At 33.8% G+C, this 23061-nt stretch overlaps 1 protein-coding gene across 2 annotated transcripts in view; it reads left to right on the top strand.

Annotated features, from left to right (window-relative positions):
* Window positions 1-19643, top strand: part of LOC129229395 (eukaryotic translation initiation factor 5-like) — a 48555-nt gene extending 28912 nt beyond the window's left edge. For both annotated transcript variants that reach the window (XM_054863693.1, XM_054863694.1), the window contains exons 7-13: window positions 12-128; window positions 8689-8835; window positions 12516-12668; window positions 12770-12931; window positions 15310-15474; window positions 15632-15769; window positions 19224-19643. In XM_054863693.1, coding sequence (XP_054719668.1) covers window positions 12-128; window positions 8689-8835; window positions 12516-12668; window positions 12770-12931; window positions 15310-15474; window positions 15632-15769; window positions 19224-19346 — 1005 coding nt within the window. In that variant the 3' untranslated portion in view covers window positions 19347-19643. The remainder of the gene's footprint in view (window positions 1-11; window positions 129-8688; window positions 8836-12515; window positions 12669-12769; window positions 12932-15309; window positions 15475-15631; window positions 15770-19223) is intronic.
* Window positions 19644-23061: the final 3418 nt, after the last annotated feature.

Below are 23061 nucleotides of genomic sequence, written 5' to 3'. Positions count from 1 at the left end.
TTTATTTTTAGACTGTTCTTGCAAAGAAAGGTGTAATTAACACCAAGTGCATTGCTTGTGGCTATAGTGGACAACTGGATTCAACTCATAAGTTAACAACTTTCATCCTCAAGAATCCACCTGGAATGGTAAGTAGGATATAATTTTATCATAAAATATAAATGAACTAGTACTGAAATTCTACAACTAAATGCAAAGTCCTTGATTAAAAAAATATTTACTTTGTATTATGTAGTATGTGTTGATTTGTTGCTTCTGACTAGTGATGTGCTAAAAATGTAGATCTGCGGATCCCGATCATTAGTGTCTAGATTCACGGATACGGATACACACCTTTTAATTTTTTTAACACTCTTTTATTAGCTTCACCTGTATGTATCTTGTAACGGAATCTTGCAGCTCAAATTTCGCCCACTTCTTGCAATCGGATTCTTTTGAAATATGGCACATGACCTCAGACCCGATGACAATGCAATATTCTATAATCAAATTAAATCTTTTAATTGTTAGTTTCTTCCAATTTTAATCAATATTTTAGCATAAATCCAACAATGTGAAAAAGGAAAAATTTAAAAAAATAAATTAAAAAATGTTCGCAAGAATTATTTAAAAATATCTACAAAAACCTTTAATTTTTCTGTAACAAAATTTGTTCCTATGTTCCAAGGTAATTAGAACATGAAATATAATTGTTTTTAACTAATTTCATGCCAAAATTTAGGTGAGCCTTCAATTGGAAATTCATTGCTGATTCACACCATTGTTGAACAAAACTTTTATTCAAATGCATCTCAAGTTTTCAAAGTAATGTAGATATGATTTCCGCACACATACATCGATATTTTTTCGTAAAACAAGTTAAACTAAAAAGAAGAAAATAAAATAATAGTTTAAACAACTAAAAAAACACTTTTGTAGCAAGATGAACTAAAAAGTGAAAATCTTTGGATGATAGTAGTTGACCAATCACTTAATTTTAATGTAATACAAAAAAGTCTGGGGGGCTTATCATTTCTTGAATTTCTTCCATTTGTTGTCCATGCAAAAATGTAAATAGACAACACCCCACATTTTTTGTATTACATTAAAATTAAGTGATTGGTCAACTACTATCATCCAAAGATTATTTTTTACTTTTTAGTTCATTTTGCTACGAAAGCGTGTTTTTTAGTTTTTTAAACTATTTTATTTTACTTCTTTTTTTACCCCATTTCTTCAAAAAGTATGGCGACATCATAATCAAGAAATCATTTATTCTTAAAAATTGATTTATCCTTAAAAAAAAGTCTCCGCTAATGATATGGGGACAGTTGGGAGAAATTGGAGAGCTTAGCATTTATGATTAAAAGGGGAAATTATTTTTAGCTTGTCCAGTGGATGTAGGAGTAAGTCTGAAACTGCCATTGTGGAATTTAATAGAGTATTATGCATACATATATTCAGAATTCTAAATATGTGTCGAAATTTAGGAATGTAAAAATCTGTTGATCCGGCAAAAACGTAACCGATAGGGATACAGATCTTTCCTCCAATATGCGGTACATCACTACTTCTGACATCCGGTATGCGAGACACAACAATTGTACCTTTGTGAGCCCAGTCTTTCCCAAGCACTCAAATTGATGTAGAAAGGCAAGCATCTGATTCATAGCTTGAAAACTGACCTTTTAAAAAATTAAGTTGGTGGATCATTTAATTTTCTGAATTGAATAAGTTTTTAAAAATATTCTAATCATGAGTGGTATCAGACTGGTTCTGGTATCAGTGGTTATTTCATTCTATAAGACTAGATGGATTTGTTGTATAAACATGTTTATGGCATATTTGTTTTCTGAAAATTATTCTCAAGAATATTTCAGAATTATTTTCCGTCCAAGCATAGCAGATAGCGCTCAAAATTGGTGGCTGTTAGTTTTAAATTACGTCCTAGAATTTCTAATTGATAAAACGAGTTTTCTTCATTCTTTCTTCATAATCTTACAAAAGAGGGAATTTTGGAAAATGGGGATGGAAGGGAAATTCACAATATATAAATCTAAATATTCTGCAATTTAAGAAAGTAGGAATTCCTATTATCCTATAAGAAGCAGAAAATAGCTTTGTGTCGGAGTGTTGCAGCCTGGAACGATGTAATCAAAAATGAAGCTCATGGTTCAAAATAAAGATGTTTTTACTTTTTTAAAATTCCCACTCTGAACCCCCGCAGTTTTTGATAGTTTAAAAGATCATATTGATATTTCAATTCTATAGTAGACCCCCGTTTTGTGCTGATTTGATTATATGTGTTCTAAGGTTTGGCATTTTTATTTTGCGCTGCTGAGTCTAGATTTTACACGGATGCTACATCGTAAACAGGCAATTTTTTCCCTCTTTCAAGATTTCAGTTTTTTTTTTCATCTGAGGAAACTAACCCCTATTTTATATTTTAACACTTAAGTCTTTATTTACGTGGTTTTGATTTGTGCAGTATTTCCTTGGAACGTAATCCCCACATAAAAGGAGAGTTGACTGCATCAGTTCTGAACTGGCGGTTCGCCTACCCTTGGGGGGGTTCGTGAGAAGTATAAAGGGGATTACGGAAAATAATTCTGCAATGGCAGAATTTAAAAATTTTTGAGATTAAATCTCAAGTTTAAGCGTTGTCTCTTGCACATTCGATAGGGTCTGGTGGGGGAAAGTGGTCAATGGGGGAAAGTGGTCATAATTCAAATAAATGGCTATAGCTTGGAAATTAATGTTCGAATAAATATGAAAATTTTATTTTAGGGTAGTGCATTTATAAACTATATTTTGAATACAAAATTTTACAACTGGCAAAATTTTATTTGGTAAAAAAAATATTTTGTGTAAATATGAAAATTCTTAAAATCTAAACACCTTTTTTAACTTTCTTGGGAAATTTTGTTTGTTAGAATTATGAACAGATTGACTGCACAGGAAGCTTCCTACATGTCTCAAGAACTCTTACTCATTAGCAGTTAGCTGAACCTATTTTGAATAATTTGTTAGAACAATTTAAGTAAGATGGGGTAAAGTGGTCATAATATTAGGCTTAACGAATATTGTTCTTCTAAAGTCACTAAATCTTTAAGTATAAGGCAGATATAAATTAAATATTAATTTCACTTAATATGTATTGTTTTTACAATAAACAGGGTTAAATATACGAGTATATGCGTATGTATACGCATATACACGTGTAGGCACGTATGTATACGTACTCACATAAATGCACCAATAAACACGTATTTGGGTATCTGCAAGTATTTTTTATCTATACAGATATACATTCGACTATACACGTATATTCCCGCTTATATGCTCGTATATATACGAACAATTATATACTCAGGGAGACACGTATATACGCGTTCGTACTCGAGTAGACACTTGCATACAAGTATATGATATACATGTATACAGGGTGAGTCTAAACTCTTGGTCAAATTACTAAAAGGTGTTAGATGGGAGGACAAGAAGCAAGAATCATAAGAAACATCCAGAACCAAACTCAAGGCTGACGCGCTACATGCACGCAAAGCCAGAAACTGATGGATGCAAAACATGTCACAAATTTATTACACGAAGACAATTTTATACAACATTTTAGGTTTTAAGAAAATTTTTAAGTTATTGATGAAATTTGCGGCCGGCAGCTGTAATACATGCATCGCAATCACTCTGTTGCAATTACGAGACTTTTGAAAAACGTTCAACAGTCGCTGCACCTTCGTTGCGATGCGTGTATTAGAACTACTACAGGCCGTAACTTTTAACAACTGCTCTAAATATGTCTTAAAAACTAAAATGTCGGGTAAAATCATCTTCGTGTAGCAAATTTACGACCTGTTTTGCTAACGTCAGTTTCTGACCTTTTGTGCATGTAGCGCGTCAGCGACGATAAGTTCCTTATGATTCTTTGCTTCTTATCCTCCCCTTTCACACCACTTAGATTTTGCAAACAATCTTGGATTCATTCTGTAAGCATACATTTATATTAGCGGATATACTCGTGGATATACGTGGATACATGTACTGGTGTATACACGTAAATGCACGTATATACGTCTAACAGGTATATACTCGTGTTTACACGTAAACATACGAATATACTCGTGCTTTCATATATATTTACGTGAGTAGACACGTACAAACATGCACTGGATATATCCACGAATTAACTCGTGTTTACTCGTATAAGTATGTATGTACACTTATATATGCGTATATCCGTCGACTGTACACGTATATACTCAGGTATGCACGCATATACTCGAGATACAAGCGCAAAACACGCATATGATGTTCTTTTCTACACTTTACTCGCATATACACATGACACGTATATACTCATGTAGACACGTCAGTGGTTGGAAAAACTACATTTTTTTTGTAGCGAACTACAACTACAACTACTTTATGAAAAATGTAGTTAACTACAACTACAACTACTTTTTTCAAAATGTAGCAACTACAAACTACTTTTGAAATGTAGTCGCTACTTCGCTACTTTTTAAAAAATAAATAAATAAAAACACACACATACACACCGTTTGAGGATTGAACAAAAAGAATTCAAAAAGTGGTTTAGACTAATATATTGGCTCATTTGAACATGGAATTTTACTAAGAATTATTTATTTTTTCCTTCCTTTAATTGGCCAATTTGTCATTCGAAGCATTTTTTACGATTTTTAGTAATACAGTAAAACCTGTGTAAGTTGGCCACTCGCGGTGCACTACTTTAGTGGTCAACTTAAACAGATGATCAACTTAGAGAGGTTGATTTATACGATAAGGGCTAATTCCGTGCCTGAAAAAAGCGGTCAACTTGGACAGGTGGTCAACTTCACAGGTTTTATTGTATTCGCTTCAGGAAAGGATTAAAAGTTGAAAGTCAATAAATGGAACGGCGTCAATAGATGGAACGTATGGCACCAAAATAATATGTTTGAGGTTAGCTCGAATTTTTCAGAGTCTTACAAATTTGATTGGTACAAGTTATATTTGCGTAAAACTTGCACCCGTCAGATTCGCTTGAAACATCTTTTCTTTCCTTCCTTTTTTTTTTGAAAATTTATTTAAAAGTAGTTTCTAGAAGTCGCTACAAACTACTTTTTTTTGTATCGAACTACTCGCTACTCTACTTTTTAAGAAAGAAGTGCGCTACACTACAAACTACTAAAAAATGTAGCTACTACAGTAGCGTCGCTACTTGTAGCGCGCTACTTCCAACCACGGAGACACGTATACACTCCTATAGGCAATCACGTATACATGCGTGAGTGTATACGTGTATACACTCGTGTATACACGTATATACTTGAGTAGGCATGTGCATGCATCTGATGTATACATGTATCTATTCATATATGAACATGTTTACTCATGTCTACACGACACGTATAGTAGACTCGTGTATACCCGTATATACTCGTACATATACTTGTAACTATAAAAATAACCGAAATATACAAAAATTAGGGTTATTTGTAACGGTTTTGCAGTTTTTTTAAACTATGACCACTTTACCCCATGCTATGACCACTTTCCCCCATCCCATGGGGTAAAGTGGTCATAAATACAAGGGGAAATGAAAGTGTTATAAAACTACTTAAATTCAATTTTTTTTTTCTGAAATGCAATGTACCGTGTTCTTTAATAATGCAATGTAAAATAACAACAAAAAAAGTTGAAGTGTTTAAAGAATTTATTGTTTTTATTATCCACCTAAGTTCAAAACCTACGATTTTATGACCACTTTACCCCACCAGACCCTACTCTTTGAACGCAAATGTTAGCATACTTACTGACAAATTTTGTAAATTTTAGTGTCATTACAAGGAGCCAGTTCTTACGTTTTCATTGAGCATATGTTAGAATTGAAGCCATTTTGAAGAGGTTCAAATTTTGAACGCAATGAAAGCATACAAATGTTTTGGTTTTCTCTACCTTTTTATCAGAAAACTCCATTAAATTTGATGGAAATATTTCACAGAGCATATGGGAAAGTCTGAAATATTTACAGTTAATTACCGAAAATGCTTAGAATTGCGATTTCGCTACTGTTTATTGTGGAAATTTTCACATAACCTAAATTAAAATGTTCTTCAAACTGACGAAAAAGAGAAGAAATAGTTCGCAACTCAATATTTCCTGGGTGAAAACTTGCAACAGTGTGAGGGTACGTAGAAAAAAATTAATAAAATTAGCCTTGGAACTTGAATTTTCTCTTAACGTAAAAAAGGAATTCATGAAATTTGTGTAGAAAAATTCTCTTGTAATAAGTAAACATATTTTTTTAGTAAAAATTACCTTTTATGCTGTCATCAGACTTACTTATAGGCGTTTTTATTGTTTCTCAAAAATAAAGACAAATAAGAATTTTGCATTTTATTCTGCACGTTCGGTATAAAGGCAAGAAAATTCCTCGGCATTCAAATGATTAATGTAGCAAAGAAACTATCAAACAAGTAGAGTCGTACAGGGTGGCGACAGATCAGGGAAATCAGGGAGATCAGGGAAAAGTCAGGGAACTTTATTAATCAGGGAAAAGTCAGGGAAATATCAGGAAATTTTGAAAAAATAACAAAATCAGGGAAAATTAATTTTTGGAGGAAAAAAATTTTTTTTTGCTTTACAAAATTAAGTAATCTTAATTCCCTACGCATTTTCCACCAATTATCTGTTCAAAAAAAAGTAAAATTAATGAGGTGCGATTATACACTGCCGCATATTTATGCATCTTTTTTCCTCAACGTTAAAGTATTGAATGTTACTTATTAACCACAGGATGAACTCCTAAGATTGTTTTTGTGTCTTTTAGGTTGTTTATTTTACCTAGCTTGAAATTTCCTTTTACGCTTTCGATGCTACGTAAAATAAACAACTATACAGGCAAAGAGGAAGCCTTCAATTATGCCTTAGCTCCTTTGCCTTTATTCCATTGTCTTGAAGTAATTAGCGTACTCTAATCACGATTTCACGAAGAAAGCTTTGTTTTTTGAATTAATACTATAAAAGCTTGAAAGTTATTACTTCTTTGCGTTTTTAATTTTATTGCTGAAATTGAACTTTCAATTAAAAAAACTTCGTTTTTTGCCGTTATACTATTTGTTGTCACCGCAGATTATAAAGGTTTTCTTTCCTTCAGACTTTAGTGATTCTTTAATTTTATAACCAAGTTGTATTCTTCTTTTATATATTTTAAAATTAACTAATTGCTTTTTTTTTCTTTTCTTTCCCTTGCATTTCAAAGTTGTTTGTTACAAAAGCAATCTAAGATTTTTTTCTCGTTACATACTGAAATCATTTGAAATAGAGTTAACTTGTGTACTTAAGTAAATATCTTTATTTTTTTATTGTTAAAATACTGTATTCATTCATTAAAACCTATGTTCTTGATTAGAGAAAAGCTCCCTATGAACGGTTGTCAAATGGATTCATCTGTTTTGCATAAATATGTCAATTAGTTATATAAGAATAATTACATCTATTCTTTCACTATTACTTGTTATTCTTGTAACCATTATAGTACTGTTTGAAAACTTAGTTCAAAATAATTTCAATTACTTTTTAGTTCTATCATAAATACACATGTTTTTAAAAGTAATTTTAATAGTTTCTTAAAATTCTTATGCTAAGTGGTTTCTGGAAGTAAAGTATTTTTTTTTTTAAATTTTCTATAATCTTTCCATGTATAAAAATTTAATATGCTGTATTGTAGGTTGTTCCCCCTCCCCCCCCCCCAAAAAAAAATTGTCTTTTTTTTAACCATTTTATTAAAAAAAGTAGCATCTTTTTAAAATATATCTTTAGTTCAACAACTTTACATAACTTAAAACGTTTAAAATACTGCATTTTATACAAACATGCAATGAATTTCAAGTAGAGTAAAGAAAGAAAACCATTATCATTGGTAACGTAAATCAGGGAAATTTGGTGAACTTAATCAGGGAAATCAGGGAAAAGTCAGGGAACTTTTTTTCACAGTTCCTGTCGCCACCCTGTCGTAGTCCTTTTCAACAGGATGTTAATTTAGAGACCTTTTAAATTTTGCTGGTAGAAAAAAGATCATTTAGTTAATCTGAGACTGTTTAATGAAAGGTATGTTTAAAGATCATTCTTTAGTTGACTTATCATTTAGTGTTACCATTAAATGTACTATTGTATCGTAAAAGGAAGTTTTGAATTTTATAAACTTTTTGGACAAAAGTGTAGGATTTTTAACTTATAGGGTTAGATAAAGAAGCAAATTAAATGCTTAATTCAATGCAAAACTGAAACCGTTATATATTTAAGCCCAACTTTGACCTTTTGTTCCACAACCATCCCATTAAGTTTTTCTTAAAGTTGACTGAAGCCCAATGAAAAATAATCACTGGGTTTGTTTTTAAATGAATTAGTTTTGCATTCATCTTCAAGCTATCACTTTAGTTTGTCGAAATGTTTGTCCTTTTTTCTTTTTGCAGTTATGTTTTTGTTATGAACTAAAGAGCAGCATCACACTAAAAATGCTCCCTAATATTATTGCGAGTGAAATTTTTTTTACATGTTACTTATTTATTACACAAGGGGTTTGCTAACTTCCTTCGAATTTTGAAAGGGGTTCGCAAGAGAAAGAAGGTTGGGAACCGCTGGTCTATTGCACTATGAAAGTTGATTAAAAACTTATTTTTTCATTTTTAGGATCCAACTAAAACTGGTTCATCTACTAAGAAGAGTAAACGGAAAACAAAGGATGATAAAACTCCTAAAAAACATCAAAATGGTGATGATAGTGGATCTCATAGCCCTAATCATGATTCAGATCTTGAGAATGGGTCTCCTGAAAAGGTAAGTTTCCATTATTGGCATTCAAAAGAGGTATATTATTTATATCTGTGTCTTATAGCCTAAAATGTATAGTGGTGGCTGTAACCTTTGAACATTAATCGGAAGGCAAGACAAGACATAACTAAAGTAAGGTAAGACAACGTTAAAAAAAGCACAAATTTGCCAATTACAGCAGACACATGTTTCGGCGTTACAATGAACTGATTTTTCAATGCAAAAAGTAATGAGCTTATGGACGAAAAGAAATCGGACAAGACTTTTGTCGGATTTCTTTTCATCCATAAGTTCATTACTTTTTGCATTGAAAATGGCATTCCCTGTAACGCCGAAACACGTGTCTGCTGTAATTGGCAAATTTGTGTTTTTTTTTTTAACGTTTTTCTTACTTTACTGTTCAGCACAAACCACAAAGGTATTTATCTTAAGACGTAACTAATTTGTAGGAAGAAAAAGCAAATCAAAAAATGGTAATTGCTTGAGTTAGTATTTCTCTTTGCAATTTATACCTGAGCTGCCAAGTGTTTAACTGTATTTGTTGTGTTTTCTAAGTCTTGTTTTATGGCTATGACTTCAGACCAAAATGTTCAGATTTTTTTTTCAAACTAAAATATTTAGATTGTCATATAGCTTTCAGCCTTCAATGGTTTTGCTTGCCATGGGTTCTTGCCTCCCCATATGATTGTTTGAAGACATGAGCTAAAGATTGATCATTTGAAATATTACAGTTCTTATAGCTGCCACTATCATAAAAGAGTTTCAATGACTTCAAATAGCAACAACTAAATTGATCAGCAAATTAAACCACAAATGGTGTTAGAAGGAAGTTGTGTGACCAAAATGCTTATGCATTTGCAAAGAATAGCATTACAAACTTGCCAACTATCCAGTTTCCATGCTGATCAATTTGTGCAAGGAAAAATTGGTACAGTTCAGGGGGTGTTTGCAATTCGACTTTTCCGAAAATTTTGTGTTGCCGTTTTCAAAAATTTTGTCTGGCTACATTCTGAAACTGAAAAATTATATTATTGAAAATTTTTTTATTGTTCAATTTTTAATGATTGAATATGAGTATGCATGTTTAAATAGTTTTTATGGGAGGGGGGGTTTCAAGCTTCCAAAACTTTCACGGTTTTCAGAAAATTTTGCGTGGGTCCACTTGCACCTTTGTTACAGTCAAACTCGCTTATAACGAGTGCCAAGGGAGTGCGTTATTTGCTTGTTAAAACCAAGTGCTCGTAAAAAAGCAAGTTAGTGCAGGGGTCGAAGTGGTCCTATATATCCTATATTTTCAAAAAAAAGTATGAAAATCGTCCTATATTTTTGGAAAATGTCCTATATTTCCTATATTCCTGTTTTTTATCCAATTTATTTCTTTAAAACAACAAACTATCTGACTTCGGATTTTTCGTCGAAAGTACGTGTGCAAACGAATTTGCAAATTAAAAAACACAACTCACTAAATCCTGCAACAGGCATCTACTCTCATTGGCCACAGCAATATGACGTCACTGTAGTGGGTGGAGTTTCGAGAACGAATTCTGAAGTTGGTTTTAGAATTTTGCGTTTGGCAACAGCAGTTTGTTTTGTTTTCCAGCGTGGTTTTTTTTGGTTTTGCTTTCGTGGTTTTTTTTTTTTTTGGGTTTTGTTTTCGCGGGTATATTTTTGTGTTCAGTGCATTTTCTGATCGGAATGTCATAATAGTCTTTTTGCAACTTTTCTTTTTGTGGAATTTTATAGAACAAAATATCTGTTTGTGCTACAAAGCATTGGTTATTTCCTGTTAGTTCTCAACACAAAGAGGGTTTTTATTTATTTATATAAGCTATGTTTGTGACACTTCTATCCCCGCAAAAATTGTGAGTTGCTGTGTTAATTACCAATAAATTTCACTTTGTTCTTTTTTTTTTTTGTCTACAAAGTACACTTTTTTCAAAAATTATTCTTTCAACTACAGGAAAGTCATTTCAGGTGTAAGTTATAATTTTGTTTGATGGTTTTTTTTTTTAAAAAATCATTGATAAGAATAAATAAATAATATGTATGTATTATTTCTTTTTTCATAGCGAAACTATTCATATAATGTGTCCTATATTTGTCCTATATTTTTTGTGGAAAATGTCCTATATGTGACAAGTCGATCACTTCTACCCCTGTTAGTGCTAAAAATCATCTAATGCATTCATATTTGCTTTGTTTTTTCCCTTTAAATCATTTTTGAACAGTAGCAAAGATGTTGGTTATTTTGCTTCACTGTCTTATTTCTTATATTACTAGTTCGAGAAATATTTGTGGTCCTAGCAAAGATGTTGGTTATTTTGCTTCACTGTCTTATCTCTTATATTACTAGTTCGAGAAATATTTGTGGTCCAAAAAGCATTGTCATTCACAGCCCTGACTTGGAAAGTAGAGCATCATTTTAAAAAATAAAATCCTGTGCTAGTGCCCTTGATTTAGTTCAGAAAATGATCTTTTCAATTGCAGATGCTCGAAAAATTTGGATTAATATAACAAAGGACGAGAAATAATACCGGTGCTCAGGAAATAGGAGTAACATACAGAATTAAGCTGGCATCACTGATTGTAATTTGCTTGCTTATATGCTTCATCTAAATTGCTTGTGATTGAAATTGTTGTGTGCTTCAAGAAAGTGCCAGAATTTTACTTGCCAATATTAACATAGATTTTGTTGCTATGTCACTGCTTTATAAAATTGGCCCTATTTCCCAAAACTCATTTTTCCAGTCAAATGTTTACCATTACCCCAGTTACTACATGGTGGACTAGTTTAGAAAAATATACAACAGATGAAAGTTTCACAAACATTGCTTGTTCCTTGATGCATTGCCTACTAGCTCTTCTGTAGCAAGAATATTCTAGAATTTCTTGCTTGTGCACATTAAATTGAGAAACTTCAAATTTTAGAAAACACCTTTCTAAGAGGCAACTGCAGGGTTAAACCAATGTCACATTTAAGTTTTAACTGTGAAGATATTGTAATTAAAGTGCGCTTTGGGGTTAACAACTAATTATGTTTTTTCATGCATTTTCTATTGTATGTCAGTAATTAATTTTTGTCATTTTGTGAGTTTTTGCCAGTTTCTGCCGCAAATGTGGCAGAAAGTGGTTTTTGCCATGCCGGTTTTAACCGGTTTCTACCAGTGGCTTTAACCGCCTTGGCAGAAACTTGCCAACCCTGCTTCAAATATGTTATGTTTGTCGTTATTGTCGCAAATGCATTCTCTACTTCACTCTGCATTCAAATGCTTCTCTACTCCTCAAATGAAAATAAACATCATAACTTGTTTTTAAGACTTATATCATTTAATTTATTAAAGGAATTTTTCCAAGAAAGTATAAACTGAGTTGGAAGTCAAAAGAAAATTTTGAGTCTCAAAATATTGCTCGCTTTTAACGGGGTTAGCCCGTTGAAAGAGTTTTGTTCCTATAGACTAATTGTACCAACCAAACCATTCTGAGTGAGAGTTTGACTGTATTGCAATTTTAAAGTTTCAAAAATTCTATCATTGCAAGCAAAGATGAGGGGTGATGTGAAAATGTCATGTTTTTTCGTGTACAATGCTTGAAGTACTTGCAGAAAAATTTTGGTCAAAGATTTTACATTGCAGAGCATCGTAAAGTATTCTGCTTTGGGGCATACATCTTTATTTTATTCCTTATAGGATGATGATGATGATTGGTGTGATGATACGGATGCTGAAGCTGTAGCTAGACGCATGGAGAGTCTTTCATCCGGAGCCAAAGGATTAATGCTCAACGATGACTTGGAAAAATCCCCTCAAGAAAGACTTGATTTATTCTATGAATTTGTTAAGGTGAGTGCAGAATAAATTTCATATTGTTGTATGTGTGCTGTGCATATGAAATAAGCTTAAATGATTTTAATTGCCTACAACTTTATTTCTTGAAATTATAGAAACACAAAGAAACTGGAACCATTGAAAACCTGCAAAAAGAATTGGTTGGTGAGGCTGAGAGACTTGACATTAAAGACAAGGCTGTACTGGTCTTATGTGAATTGTTACTTGGGGAGCACATACTTCAAGAAGTTAAGACTCATAGGCTCCTGTTTCTAAGAGTAAGTTTTAAAATTGTAAGCTAATTAATTGCTTAAAGAAAACATCTAATACAGCCAGCCTGCTCCTTTGGAAGGGATGTAATTTATTTTTTCATTGGGTCATAAATTATTTGTCACATTGCTCTTGGGACAGCCATCACAAATGGCACAACTTCTTACTGTAGGGGTGAAAAATCTGCACTGAATTGCAACAAATCTCAATGTTTGTTAAAAAACCTAGAGTTTTTGCTTCCAAACTCAGCTAAAAATGAGGTTGCTGTTGAAAATTAGCTAGTTTTTATCTTATTAAATTCATTTTGAAAATAAAAGGGCTAATTTAATAATACAGGTGTAGAAAAAGTCCTGAAGGTTAGTTTATTTTGAAAAATAATATATTTAAGAAGTGTAACTGTCGGCATGACCAAACCTACTTATGTCTCCCTAATTATTATCTTTCAATGTTAGTAGCTTTTTAATGTTTTAGCTCTGTATTTTGATTTATGTTAAAGGGCCATTACATGCGGGACAAAAACTCGAACTAACATTAACATTTTGTCATCTCTTAATATTTTACTTTAACAGGGATAAGCAACTTTTTTAATCTTCACAGTTGATGCAAATGAATACTCCTGCTGTAGTTGTATTTTTTATGAAGCAATTTTGTTATTTTGTAACTTATTTGCATGTGTGGGACATTCTAAGTCCACCTCTTGTAACTAGCTTTTGAATTAGTTAATATTGTTACTCTATTAATATATTAATATTAAAATAAATTGTAGGTTTCGAGAGCAAATATTCCAATGCGAAGGTAACATCTCATTTGTTCAGAAATATTAGTTGAACCATTGAAAAAAAAATATGTATTATGCCGTTCCACGAAAAAGTAATAGCTTTTTCCCCTCACGTGATGGTTCATGTAAATCATTGATGTCGTGTCTATGGTAATGTGCATTTATATGACTCCGAAGCTGTCTTAAACAGCCTTTGCAACTTCGACATCCTTATCTGTATAGAGTAGGTCTACTGTCGAGATGAGACGGGCTGGGCCCGACAGCCCGAGCTCGGGCCTGAAGCGGGCTCTTGAACCGAAAATAGGTTTCGGGTTCAGGCTCAAGCACAGATATTCAATCTCCATACAAATTCAAAGCAAATAAACATTTTCCTACTGTCTGAAAATGAAAGGAACATTTAAATCAGTTCAATCAATGTCAAATATACCCCCCTCCCCCCCCCAAAAAAAATAATGCTTATTTATAGCATTTTTTTTGCGATTTCTATTGCAATTTGTCATACAGTAATGCATTTGAAGTGGAGCATTTTAAGAAAATTTAGAAACTTCTCTTTGTTAATGAAGAACGTTTGATGTAACATTTTTCATTAACAGAGAGATCATGTCAGACTGTAGAAGGCTTGGTTTTTGACACAAAGTTTCCTTCAGGCTCGGGCGGGCTCGGATTTTGGTCCGAGACAATGTCACTCGGGCTCGGTTACAAATTTTCAGACCCGGGCTCTCAAAAATGAGCCCAAACTCATCTTTAGTCCACTGCATACCTGCCAACCCTTCCGGATTTCCCGGAAGTTTTACGGATTTTTATGTCCATTTCCGTTTTTTCCGGTTATGAGCAAAATCTTCCGGATTTTTCACGTTTTGTAGGAAAAATATTTATCTCGCCAATTTTGGCGCTAAAGATACTTTTGTGGAACGCGGCACCACGTTTTAGGCCAAGTAGCCAAGGAAAGGTTGCCGTAAGAGAATGGCAGGAGAAGAAGCGAGGCAAGATTATGACGTCACTGAGTGATACAGTGCATGACTTCATCGGGATCCAATCAAAGCAAGCGTCGCGGCGGGCAACTGGGGGCACAATTTCGGCGCCAATTATCTTCTCATTCTCTCAATTCGAGCTGTTTTTGCTTCGTTCTTTTTTTGAGATGAGTAACAAATGTTATTTCCAAACAAAAGTAATATTTACTAAACGAAAGTAAGTTCAATTAATATGAAATTCATAACTAATATATTGTTAAATGTAAAGAGGGTAGGTGTCCTGTTTGATTTTATTTTGCGTTAAAATCTCGTGGATAAAAATTAAAAAATCCTCCGGATTTTTTCTCGGAGGTTGGCAGGTATGCCACTGGGTCTTCTAAGCCAATGTTAAAAAGTTTGACCTGCTGGACAGATGAAGATGTAATGAAGTATATATGAGGTTTGACGTATGGGACGAAATTACAGTTTTCTGTGGAATGGCCCTTAATTTGAATGGTTAAGTTATTTAATGAGAAATTTCGAAAACAAATTTGTTTTCTTATTTAAAGTTTTCATTTAACAAAAGGAGTTTAAAGAAATGTTGGCTAATATTTAAGTTTTTGCAGCTGTATTTTAATTTTCAAAACTTTATTTCCAGTTTACTCATGGAAACCACAAGGCCCAGAAATATTTGCTTGGTGGCTTGGAGCAAGTAATAAATTTGCACAAAGATTCTTTGATGAACAAAGTTCCGCACATCCTGAAATTATTTTATGACACTGATATTTTGGAGGAAGAAGTATTAATTGATTGGTCACAAAAGGTAAGAAATTATCATTTTTGAAAGTTTCTCTGAAATATCTAGTTTTGTGATTTTCAAATTTGTCTAAAGGTTTTCTTAGCCTATTGAAGTTGATCTATGTTTGTAAAATATGTCAGATGATAAATTATATCATGCATATATCATTTTTTCCCTTTAGGTATCTAAAAAGTATGTAAACAAAGATGTAGCACAAGAAATTCACGAGAAAGCCAAACCTTTCATCAAATGGCTTCAAGAAGCAGAGGAAGAGGAATCTAGTGGTGATGAAGATGATGATGATGAAGAAGCAGTGGAAGTAAGTGGAAAACACTTCATAATATGTCAAATTTTTCTAAAGCTGTCTTAATCTATGTGCAAAGTTTCACTGAAACTACTTACATGCAAAATAAAACTTTCAGCAGAAGATGAGCTAGACTGAGTTCTGATTGAGTTCATGATCACATAACTGGACATTTTTATCTAGTTTATGTTCAGCCTATTATAAGTACCATGGGTGCAAGACCTTCCATCTCAGGACGGATTTCCGTCCTGACAAAATTTCCGAGACGGAGGTCGGGACGGAAAAATTCGATGACGAAAAGAAATTCGATGACTTTCTTTTAGTTTTTTATGAAAAAAGAAAAAATGAGTGTTTGAAAAATATGCTTTAATATTACTGGACCGTTCCATAACCACGAATTTACATCGACATTCTCTCGGTTTTCTGCCATGGGCTCGTTTTGTTTGCAACGTGCTTTTGGAGGAGTGGCTTTTCGACTCGCGCCGTTTCACTTTTTTTAGGTGTAGCTCTGTTATTTCCAACTCACTGCATTGACCAAGGAGTTGCTGGTTGGAAACACCGATGGGCAACCGTTCCTGCATTTTTGACAAAGACTTGAGGAAACACTAAATTCTGTCATTGAATCTAACACTCGCTAGACTGGGAATATTGGGGGGGGGGGGAGAGAGAGAGAAAGGAAAGAAGAAAAATAACGGAGCACGAGTTTGTGAAAAAACGCTGCTCTTGCAAAGAGGGTAATCTGTTCGCAAATTAAAATGTTGGTTTTAAAACGTTGATATCTTGGATAATCTATCGGGGTGGGGGGTTACTCACGGGTTACAGTATAAAATATCGAAAGACTGAATTGAAAATATTTTTGAAGCTAGGAGTGGTTCGATATTTCTCCTCTGCAAACCCTTAAACATTTAAAAGTCAAAAAGTTTTAGGCTGTCTTTAATGATGTAAAAGCGGGGAGGGGGAGGTTTTAAAAAAAATCGAAGACTGGAGACTTAAAAACACTAATTTAGGCAATCTTTGGTGAATTTATGAGAGATGGTTTTGGTGTTTTAACATGAAAATGTTTTGTAGCTGATGTAATAAAAACTATTTGAGGCTATACGTAAATGACTTAAGTTAAAGGGCATTTGAGATCCTCTTCCGAAAAGTGTTTGTAATTGAAGTCTTAAAACTTTCATGCTGTCTTTGGCAATGTTAAGAGGGAGGGAGGGCGCTCTCTTTAGGCGAAATTCCGAAATTGGAGTCTTAAAAGCGCAACTTAAGACCATCTTGGGGTTCGGGGTTCTCCTTTCCCAAAAAATATTCAAAGCTGAAGTACTCAGCTTTAGGTAATCTTTGGAGGACTTAAGATGAGGGAATTCGAAGGCTTTCTCTCAATACGTTTTAGAATTTAAATTCTTAAATCTTCGGTGATGAAAAGGGGAAACCGTAAATTTAAGTAAAATTTAGTGAACTTAGAGGAAAGAGTTCGGGGGGGGGGGGGGGGGGGGTCTCTCTCCCGGAAGTATTGAAATGCTATTTTAGCTATTTTTGAGTGAGTTAAGAGTTAGGGAATTCAGGGGTCTTTCTCGAAACGTTTTCGAAATTGAAGTCTTAAAACTTTGGGTTGTCATTGGCGATGTGTGGAAGGGAGTTGCTCTCTCAATAGAAAAATTAACCTTAAACAAAAACTTACACTGCATTTAGTAAACACAATGAGAGGAGGGGGGTATTCCGCACCCTCCGCCCGAAATATTTTCGTTTCTGAAATTTTTAGAGCTTTGTTTTGGGCTATCTTTGATTGACTTAAGGGGGAAGGATGTAGGAAGATTCTTTAAAAAAGTTTCCAAAATTAAAGTATTAAAATTTTTAGGCGGTCATAAGTCATGTTTGTAGGTAAGAGGGGTACTATTCCTACAAAACAATTTAGAAACTGAAGCCTTAAAAATTGAAATTTAGGACATTTGTGGTGAATTCAGAGGAAGGGTTCTCTTCCGAAAATTCTCTGATGCTGAAATATTTAAAGCTCCACTTTTAGACTATATTTGAGTGCCTTAAGAGGGATGTGATTCGGGAACCCTGCCTGGGGTTAGGATTCGGTTCCCCTATTTCTTTTTTTAATTAATGAATGTTGGAAAGGGTACCTTGTTTAAAAAATATATCTACTTCACTGAAGCGATTTTTTATTGCTAATTCTATCTTATAAAAGAATTCTTTTTCAATTGAAGACTGTGTGGGGGAATAGTGACAGTTCATTATCATTAGTCGGCTTTACCCTTCCCCCACCTTTCCTTCTTTTCTAGTTTGTTAGCGCTACCTTGGGTAGACTTTCCGATCAGAACTGATTTATGTTGCAAAAGTGAAATTCTTATGTCCTAAGCGATTTTATTGCTACAATAAAAATGTTTACGATCGGCAAAAAACTAATGGTGGGGTGCTGCAAACGCTTTTACCCCTTACATTATCCAACATCGTCTAAAATTGCGTTTTTGAAACTTCAATTTCGAAATGTTACCGAAGGTTGGTTCCTGAACTTCATTCCATCAATAGTGCATTCAAAAAGCGTACAAACGTTAAGAAATTTAAATTACAATTTGTTTTTAAATCTTCAATTTCAGGAAAAGCCCATAGCATCCCCCCCCCCCCCCCTTCTCTAATATTTTTTGAAGGTTGCCCAATATTGTGATTTTGGGACTATCAGTTTGAAATAATTGATGTAAGAGTCCCTGAACCCCTCCTTTCCCTGAACTTTATCAAAATGGCCTACCATAGCGTTTTTTGGACTTCAATTTGAAAAAATTTATGGGGGAGACCCCCAGACCCCCCTCTCCCCCTTTTATTGCCGGATTTTAGACTTTTTGGAATTGTGATGTCAAATCACTTAAATATTACAATTTTAAGTCTTAAAATTTAAATCAAACAGATTCCAAAACTGGCATTGTTAAAATCTACAACATTTATACATACAAATTTTTCCTTAAGCCCGCATGTGGGTGGGGGGGGGGCTGAAAATATTTTCCGTCTTGAACACATCACCAAACTTGCACCCATGATAAGTACCAAACATCACTGTGGACCAAATTGAAGGTTTTAGAACCCTTAGAAAGATTGACACAAACAGCAGTTGTCAAAATAAAAATCTCTTCATTTTGAAAGTAAACTGTTAAGTACTTAAAAGTAGTATTGTTTTATTTGTTTAGAATTTACCCTAACAAAGCAACCTAAAGATCTGTGAAATAGTTTGCAAAAAATATTAAAGCATTTCTTTTGCATTGGAAAAGACGTGCTTTGTTACGCCGAAACACATTTCTGCAGTAATCTGCAATTTGTGCTTTTTGAGGTTATTTCTTGCTTTACATTTCAGCACAAAGGTATTTATTAGTTAACAGTTTGGGGAGGCTAATGTTCCTTAAAGTAGAAAGATATTCAGCTCCTTACGGTATTTTTTCTTTTTCAAGTTGTCTATTTTGTATCAATTTGTTCTGCTTCCTAGGTTGTGTATTCTGATCGTCACATCAGTACATCCATCAGTGTTGAGAAAGAAATGCCAAAACCTGCTAAGAAGGAAACCCCTGCTGGTGAAGAAGACGATGACTTGGATATAGATGCCATATAAATAATGCTATTACATGTTTAGCACATACTTTGATATTTGTGATATTCTTTTTTTTTCTTTTGAACTGTATCATATTGTAACTTCTGCATTCAAAAAAATATGCTTTTCAAGATTCAGTGTTTTGTGTCTTGTAGTTTTCTGGAACTTTAAATGTTTTGATTTTCTCTTGAAGGAAATCATTTTTGGAATTAGAGCATTTAAATGTGCTCAAGTTCTTTGTTTTAGAAAGAAATAGTCATTTTTCATTGTATTTTGTAATGGTGTAAAAAGGAGCTTAAAATTAAATCTGCAATGATATTTGTGTTGTTGTTTATTTTTTCTACTACAGTCACAAGAGCTTTTTATTTAGTTACTAAAAAATTGCCCATCTAGGCATGATGGGGGAAAATTTCTTCTACATTTGAATGAAGCAACTGTCTCTTTAGATAAAAGTCAAAAACCATGTTTAAAAGCACAAATAAAAGATTAGTGCGAACATGTTTCAGAAGCAATAGTCTCCTTCCCCAGTGCAAAGCAAGCAAATGGGATTGAACACTGTCATGGGAGAGTTTAAATACAAAAGGGGAGGGGGGAGCCAATCTGATCTTAGAGAGTGCTGAGGCATGACTTGACGCATCAGAATACGTAAATTTGAACCCATCGATTAAGATTGGAGAGGTATGCTGAACTGCAAAAGACTCATTGCAAAGATCTCCCATGACCATGTTTTATCCCATTTGTTTGCATTGCACTGGGGAAGGAGGCTATTGCATGGGAAACATGTTTGCATTTTAAATTTTTCAGTCTTTTATTTGTGCTTTTTAAACGTTGTTTCCGACTTTTATATATTACTTTTTTGTTTCTTCATTCTCCTAAAATTAACTTTCCAGTAAAACAGTTCAGTTACCAGATTCAGTTCACCTTGTTAAAATAAGGCATTTGCTTTCATGTCAAACAGTGCAAAGCAATAATATCAAATTATAAATAATTACTGAATTTTTAGTGCCTCAACAATGAAATAATGTGGTCGTGCATGCTATGGAGTGATTTTTTTTTTATCCTCGCACTCAAAGGTCTTACCGTATTCAATGCCTACAATCTTCAAAAACTCCTATTAAGTTTTTGTCTTGTTCAGTGAAAAAATCGGATTTTCTATTGCAAAATTCACGTCAAAAATTGCAAAGAATTAAATCGCCCCACTCGAATCCAAACCTCTCCAAGCAGATTTAGACCGTCCAATAGCGCCGTCAATGGCATGGTGCCTTTTTAGTCTATTCACAAGAAGGTACACTGTCGTTCGATGATTGATTTTCAGGATATATTTTTGATACTCCGGTTTACAACATTTGACTATCCTGTTGTCCAAAGTCAAGCTTGCAGGTCGTTTTAGGGGGTCTGATCGAAAGGTTTCTCCCTCCTTGTAATCATCCTGAGGTCAAGATACCTATGCCATACTTCGAAAATCGCAGTTATCATCCAGGCTTTTTTATACATACTTTGTGCCAAGAATGGACAACAAGGCAAGTTATTTTTAACTGGTTAATGCAGACAAGACTCTACTTTTCAACAAGAAGACATAATGCAAAGACTTCCCCTTCCCAAATAAGAGCACGAAGTCTACCGACTCCAAAGGGAAAAAGCAAGTAAAAGAAAATTGCCATATCGTTTCTGCAGAAGAAACATTACAGCCTCTGATTTGGAAATCGGAAAAACCTATATGTTTAAAGAAAAGGTTATTTGCAAACTTGGAGTTCATTTCGTCTAAATCTGCAACTTCCGCACTCGGTGCACAAAGCTACATGATTACAAACTCTAAGCTTGTCGAGCCATTGCTGGCATTTCTCCCCCCCCCCCCCACCCGGGTCGTTTCAATCTCCATTGCTTTTTCTTTCATCAGTTGGGATATTTTTTGCCCTGACTGAAGTAGAGCCACTTGATTTGGGCTTCGTTCACCTCTGGAAATTCTTCCATATTTGAAATTTCCATTCTATTCGAATTTTATTTAGTCCTTCAAAATTTTGTTTGAGTTTTGCCACAACCGGGATCATCTTTAGCTCTTTCAAAGTTTACGAAAAATTCAAGTTTCAGACTATTTTACTTGTGTCCACTATCACCCCTAATTAATATATAATAATACCTGGAAGTGGTATTATCATAGGTTTAGTGGTAAAAAAATAGTAGCGGACTTTTCTGTTTGACGCTAGTAGCACGACTGTGTGATAATTCCTATGGCACATCACGATCACCAACTTTTAATGGTGACTAACAAGACAATTTTCTAATTCTTGGACTAATGCGGTATTTACCAACTCAAATGAAAGGACTTGTCCTCCTTCAAGTTAGAGTTCTTGGTCTTTTAAGAGGGCAATTTCATTTTTCTGGTTACACACTTTTTCTTCTAGATTCTTGATCGTCTTTTTGTTCAGAGCTACGATGTCATCCGTTTGTTCCATGCTGCGTTTACAAATTTCCGTCTCCTCTCCTGCGTTGCAATGCACTAAAAATAAATACATACGGATATCATTGCAAAACAATTGCAAATATAAGTGAACGTTTCTTTCTTTTTTCTGTCAGTGTGGGAAAAATGCATAAACTTTGCCCCCATTGTGTAGGTAGGTGTGTAGTGTGGTAAAATGCGTAAACTGTGTCCCCATTGTGTAGCATTTCACAGTTTTCAATAATAAAAACCATAGCATATTGTTAATAAAAAAAGGTTTTTGCTTTAGTGCAAAAAAAAAAAAAAACATTTTCGTAGCAGACTTCACTATTTGACGCTATTAGTACAGCGGTGTGATCTCTGAAGTAGGTAGACACCCGGATTCAACAATAAAAAGAACAGAATATTCACTTGTAACTACTGGGATTTTCGCAAATAGTGGAATAAACTGCTTACTTTCAACGACTTCTCTTTTAAGTTTTTTTTAATTCTTATGGCACATCATGATCACCAAAATTTAATGGTGACTAATAAGACAATTTTCTAATTCTTGGACTAATGCGGTATTTACCAACTCATTTGAAAGGACTTCATTGTCCTCCTTCAAGTTAGAGTTCTTGGTTTTTAAGACGGCAATTTCATTTTTCTGGTTACACTTTCTCTTCTAGATCCTTGATTGTCTTTTTGTTCAGAGCTACGATATCATCCGTTTGTTCCATGCTGTGTTTACAAATTTCCGTCTCCTCCCCTGCGTTGCAAAGCACTAAAAATAAATACAAAAGGATATCATTACAAAACAATTGCCAATATGTGTGAACGTTTCTTTCTTTTTTCTGTCAGTGTAATACAGATTTTTTTGAAAGAAAACTTATTTTTGCTTTAAAAGTAAACACTACTTTATACTGAAAACATTGAAAGGTGAAATCTCGAATTAAGCAGTAAAAAAAGATTCCAAGTTTTTTAGACATTGCGTCCAGACCGTTGTAGTCTCCGTTTCTCTTACGATCAGTCTGAATCTTCAGAAAACTGTTATCACTTCACTACTCGGTTCGTTGGCAGGAGATTCATGAATCCCAACGTGTTTCTTTTCTTTTTATTTTGGTATTCGTTTGTGGATTGATTCCTCACTTGCCAAGAAGCCTGGTGTCAAGCGGACAATGTTGATAATTATTGGTTATGCGTTTATGGGAAGGATTGTAAATAATTTGCTTTCGCGGCTCGTAATCTTAAATGTGCCTTTATGAGTTGGTTGTAATGATTTTTGGAGCTTGTCATCCCATACGAAAAAATCATTTGACA

Source organism: Uloborus diversus, chromosome 9 (assembly GCF_026930045.1).
Source record: "Uloborus diversus isolate 005 chromosome 9, Udiv.v.3.1, whole genome shotgun sequence".
Classification (NCBI taxonomy): domain Eukaryota; kingdom Metazoa; phylum Arthropoda; class Arachnida; order Araneae; family Uloboridae; genus Uloborus; species Uloborus diversus.
This window is presented reverse-complemented; position numbering and strand designations above follow the sequence as displayed.